Source organism: Protobothrops mucrosquamatus, unplaced genomic scaffold (genome assembly GCF_001527695.2).
Source record: "Protobothrops mucrosquamatus isolate PMUCROS unplaced genomic scaffold, P.Mucros_1.0 scaffold395, whole genome shotgun sequence".
Classification (NCBI taxonomy): Eukaryota; Metazoa; Chordata; class Lepidosauria; order Squamata; family Viperidae; genus Protobothrops; species Protobothrops mucrosquamatus.
This window is the reverse complement of record NW_015386726.1, coordinates 134550-139796: the sequence shown is the minus strand read 5'-3', so window position 1 is coordinate 139796 and position 5247 is coordinate 134550. Positions and strand designations below refer to the sequence as shown.

The 5247-nt window shown below is 41.5% G+C and overlaps 2 protein-coding genes across 2 annotated transcripts in view; both read left to right on the top strand.

Annotated features, from left to right (window-relative positions):
* Positions 1-1420: 1420 nt before the first annotated feature.
* On the top strand, positions 1421-3575 carry LOC114922565 (zinc finger protein 669-like). The gene is made up of 4 exons (XM_029284152.1): positions 1421-1496; positions 2604-2730; positions 3341-3437; positions 3545-3575. Exons 1-4 carry the CDS (start codon positions 1422-1424, stop codon positions 3573-3575), a joined length of 330 nt encoding a protein of 109 aa, XP_029139985.1. The 5' UTR covers position 1421.
* Positions 3576-3643: 68 nt separating this feature from the next.
* LOC107287503 overlaps positions 3644-5247 on the top strand; it is a 134721-nt gene continuing 133117 nt past the window's right edge. Inside the window, 2 exon segments of the mRNA XM_029284153.1 lie at positions 3644-4856; positions 4858-5033. Of these exon segments, the coding sequence (XP_029139986.1) occupies positions 3661-4856; positions 4858-5033 (1372 nt within the window). The 5' untranslated portion in view covers positions 3644-3660.

The window sequence follows — 5247 nt, the reverse complement described above, 5'->3', positions numbered from 1 at the left end:
GAATCTCATTTGAAGCAATTCTCCCATTGGCCTCATCCATCCCCACAGATGGATACGAGGGTTTGGCCACATTGTAGACAGAAAATAAAATCCAGATCCTGGATTTTCTTAACTCCTTAACTCCCTTTCTTTGCTTATATTTCAGGGCTGGGGGCGAGAGGAGGGAGGAAGCCTAAAGGAACCACTCGCTCACATCTCCTTCAGATTCAGATTCCAAGACTGGGAGGATCTTTGGAGACCAAGGAGAGCCAGCGGACACCAGTTGCCCGGTGGTCCCAGTGGCTGAAAGGTTTCTGCTGAACCTGGCAGAGGAGAAGAACCAGGAAGGACCCCAGGTCAGAAATGTTCTTCATGGGAAATACGAAGGAACCTTTGTGTGTGCTTGAATTCTTAAATTCTTAAAAATCTTGAATTCTTAAATAATCTCCCAGAGTTTTGAAGATTAATAACGCGAGCAGATGTTTAGAGAACCTTATTAGCAAAATTGCACCTTTGTTCTCTCAGAGGATATCTCATTTGGAGCAATTCTCCCATGGACCTCTTCCATCCCCATTGATGGGGTCTTGGGCAGAAAATAAAAATCCAAATCCTGGATTTTCCTAACTCCTTTTCTTTGCTTATATATCCTGATTGGGTGGATCGGGCAGATCTCTTTAATGATCCATGAGAATAAAGATTAACATCAGGTTGCCTCACTAGGTAAGGGAAGAACCTTCCACCAGATTGGAGGTTTTTCAGAAAGCTTCTAGTTACCCTTAATTCTCGGTGTCTTCTCATGTGTAATTGTAGAACCTAATAGAAGGTGAGCCAGCAAGAAAGATATAATCCCCTCAAGCTAGAAGACTTAAATCCCATGAAGAAAGTTCCTCCCTTCGGTCCACCTTCCAATGAGTCCTCCTTTATAGAAGACCTATGGGGATTGCCTTGGGTTGCATTCTGGATTCACCATCGCGAGAGTCTTCTCTTTGTTCTCATTGATGGGGAGGAGAGAAACCTGTCTTTGTCCTTTCTTGCTAAAATAATTTTGAGTAAATTCTGACACAAATCCTTGCTGGATCATCACCAGCAGGCATTTCCTGCAGTGCCAGCATTTCATGAATTGCTGTTTTACATAGACTATGTTGGTTTCAAGCTGCAGGGGGTGGGGGGAGAATCTACAATGGTTAAGTGAACTCTTTGGTTGCCAAGAGTATGCTTCCTTGATTTGTTACTGTCCAAAAGGTAGGAGAGCACTCCGACTGAGGTTTGTTCCTTGGTGTGAGGTGGGGTTGTGCTCTTTTCTGAAGGCAGAGTGTAGTACTGTCGGATGGAGATTTCCTCTGCAGAACAGGAAGAAATCTTAAGTTGTGCATTCAAACTAGAAAAGATGAAGTTGATCTCTTTACTGTTTCTATCCTGTCTCCTTCTTCTCAGTGAACAAAATGGAGTCGCTGTCGTTCATCAAATCATCTCCTTGTACTGGTGGAGTTGAGCGAGTCCTTAGTTCCCCAACTCGGGTAAGAAAGGAAAAGATGAGCTGGTAATGGGAGACCTCCAATTTCCTTTTTTCCTGAGTGAAGCATCAGGAAATTAGAATTCAGTGATCAGTCAACACTAGGCCTGCTCTTTGAGATTACCTCTTGCAAATGTGAAATGTTGGTGCCATTGGTAGATGGTGTGACTAAGGCCCACTCTGCCACTTGATTAAGGCAGGTTAGTGGCACTGAAGGTCATCAGAGTTAGTCAAGGTGATAAGATAACCTTTATTGTCATGTTTTACTGTGAGCCCACCGGCACATAGTATAAATGAAATTCTGTTGCTTGCTCTCAAAAGAAAGTATATACCCATACACATACATAACACACACATATAAATGCTACATACATGTATACATACACACACACATAATCACATATATAGCAGAAAGAGGAAACTTGAGAGTTCACAAGGTTGATACTATATGGAACAAAACTAACTGAATCTAGAAGTTCTGCTTCAGATACCATGCCTTCCTCCCAGAAGGCAACAAGATAAAGCAGGTCATGAAGAGGATGTGTAGCATCCCAAACTATCCTACGGACCCTGCTCAAGCAATGCTTATGTGCTATATCCTGTGGTAGAAGGGAGTGAACCACCAATAATCTTTTATGCCACCCTCACCACTCTGCACCGCCTTCCTGTCTGAAGCAGTAATGATTCCAAACTAGACAGTAATGTAAGGACAGGAAAAGGAAGATGTACTTTTCTCATGCGACACACAAAATACAGGTGCTGCTATGCTCGCTTCACCAGTGTCTCACTGTTGAGCGACCAAGTTAGCCTACTTGTTAGCTATACACCCAGAAACCTGATGCTGCTAACCACCTCCACAGGTGAATCATTAATACATAGGTGTGTGGTTGTGTCTGCCTTTTCTGAAATCGACAATGATCTCTTTAAATGTGCCCTAATTGGCTGTCAGCCGTCTGCTGTAAATTCTGCCCATTTCATCATATAATGTTTTGAATCCAGCTAGAGAAATGTCCAATCAAGAATTATAACTGTGTGCCGTTACCGTTTGCAGATTAAAGGAGATCTCGCAAATTCTTCCTGAGTCTGTTCACAGTAATTCTTCCTTGTTCAGGGTCCTGTGTCCTTTGAGGAGGTGGCCGTTCATTTCACCAGTGAAGAGTGGTCGCTGCTTGATCTCAGCCAGAAAGCTCTGCATCGAGAAGTCATGTTGGAAATGTCTAGGATTGTAGCCTTTTTAGGTAAACGTTCCTCTGAAGAAAAATTAAGTCAGCGCAAAGACAGTTTATTTACAGCTTAGAGATCTGTGCAGATCTTCTTTTAATATTTTATCTCTAAGATTCTTTCCCTCTTAACGTTAATTGCAGTCCATCTGCATGGTGTTCTAAGTACCACAGTTTCAGTTAGATGAAAGAAATTAGTTTTGTAACCAGTTCTGGCAAGGGTTGACATGGTCTCTTCTTTGGGACCTATATTAATGTTGCAGAGTTACTGGGAAGATAATTACAGGGGAATGTTTTTGCTTATATCTCTTGTCTTATTCAAAACCGTATCGTCTATTCTTGCAATGATCTTGCAATGTTATGTATGTTATTGCAACTTAGGTGCATCATATATATATATATATAATATATGTGTCACATCATGATGTCAAGATCGGTTTTTGCTTTAAACTTTTAACTACCAAGAGTGATAAAAGATGAGCAGCCAGGCTGTGTTTTAAGTTAATAACTAATATTCATGCTGTCATTTCCCCCATTGCTTTCTCTGCACATGTCCAGTAATAGATAAATGTAGATTTATACATTGTACATTGTATATTTTTCTAATTTCTTTTTCTTCCCCCTCAAGCATTTCATATGCAGAAGAATGAAAATTACCAAGAACCAAGAATAGTTCCATTGCAAATAATCAAAACTGAAATACCAGAAGAAACATCTGCAAATAAGCGGGGGAGGAGGAAACATGAAAAAAACCAACCTTACAATTGGAGAGAAAAATCCATTCTGGAATGTGCAGAAATGGATCACTTCCTCACCCAACATGATTCCAAAGAAAACAGTACAGCAAGTTGTCGAGGAAGTAGAAAAAGTTTCAAAACAAAACACAGCTTTAGTAACCATTGCAAAATTGAAAAGAGCTTCAGCAGTAATAATCTTACTCCCCATAAAATGATCCAAGCAAGAGAGAAGCCCTACAAAAGTCTGGACATGGTAAAGAGCATTGGGTGGAGAGGCAATCTAAATTCCCATAAAGGGATCCATACAGGGGGAAAGCCCTATAAGTGCATGGTCTGTGGAAGAAGATTCAGTGTAAAGAGTTCCCTTACTGCTCATAAAAGGATCCACACAGGAGAAAAATCTTATAAATACATGGAATGTAGAAAGAGGTTCAGGAACAGAGAATGGCTGAAGTCCCATAAAATGATCGGTCTCCAGGAAAAACGTTATAAATGTATAGACTGTGAGAAAAGCTTCAGTGTAAAGAGTTCCCTTACTTCTCATAAAAGGATCCATACTGGAGAAAGACCCTTTAAATGCCTGGAGTGCGGAAAGAGCTTCAGGCAAAGTGGTGACCTGGCTTCCCATAAAAGAATCCATACAGGAGAGAAACCTTATAAATGTCTGGAGTGTGGAAAGAGCTTCAGTATGAATTGTTCTCTTACTTCTCATAAAAGGATCCATACAGGAGAGAAACCCTTTAAATGCATAGAATGTGGGAAGAGCTTCTGTCAGAGCAGTGCGCTTGCCTCCCATAAAAGGATCCACACGGGGGAAAAACCCTACACATGCCTGGAGTGTGGAAAGAACTTTAGGAACAGCAGTTATCTGAACTCTCATAAAAGGATTCACACAGGAGAGAAACCCTATAAATGCACGGAGTGTGGGAAGAGTTTCAGTATAAAAAGTTATCTTACTTCTCATAAAAGGATCCATACAAATGAGAAACCGTTTAAATGCATAGACTGTGGGAAGGGCTTCAGCCAAAGCTGTGCCCTTGTTTCCCATAAACGGGTTCATACAGGAGAGAAACCCTATAAATGCATGGAGTGTGGAAAGAGGTTCAGGAACAGCAGTTATCTGAATTCCCATAAAAGGATTCACACGGGAGAGAAACCTTATAAATGTCTGGAGTGCGGGAAGAGCTTCAATCAAAGCAGTCAGCTTACTTCCCATAACAGGATCCACACAGGGGAAAAACCCTATAAATGCACAGACTGTGGAAAGACCTTTATTGTCTGTGGCCAGCTGACTTACCATAAAAGGTCCCACACAGGAGAGAAACCCTATAAATGCCTGGAATGTGGAAAGGGCTTCTGTCACAGCCGTTCCCTTACTTCCCATAAGAGGGTCCACACAGGGGAGAAATCATGTATGCAATGAATGTGGGAAGTGTTTGAGTACAAGCAGCTCCCTTACTTACCACATTAGTACACACACACGGAAGAAATTGTATCAGTGCACAGAATGTGGGAAGAACTTCACGTTGAAAAGTCACTTTACATCCCATAAGAGGATTCACACAGGGAAGAAATCTTAGGAATGTATGGAATAGCAATAGGACTTGGACATATATATAATGGCACACAATGCTTTATAGCACTCTGTGGGCAGTTTACAATGTCAGCATATTGCCCTGGCAATCCGGGTCCTCATTTTACTGACCTTGGAAGGCTGAATCAACCTTGAGCCCATCAGAATTGAACTCCAAGCTCTGGGCAGAGTTAGCCTGCAATGTGGAAAGACTTTTCATGAAAT

Coding starts and splice junctions, on each gene's coding strand:
- LOC114922565 (XM_029284152.1), top strand. CDS start 1,422: ATGGAGTCGCTGTCGTTCATCAAATCATCTCCTTGTACTGGTGGAGTT. Junction 1,497..2,603: donor TCCTTAGTTCCCCAACTCGG/GTAAGAAAGGAA, acceptor TTCCTTGTTCAG/GGTCCTGTGTCCTTTGAGGA. Junction 2,731..3,340: donor TAGGATTGTAGCCTTTTTAG/GTAAACGTTCCT, acceptor TTCCCCCTCAAG/CATTTCATATGCAGAAGAAT.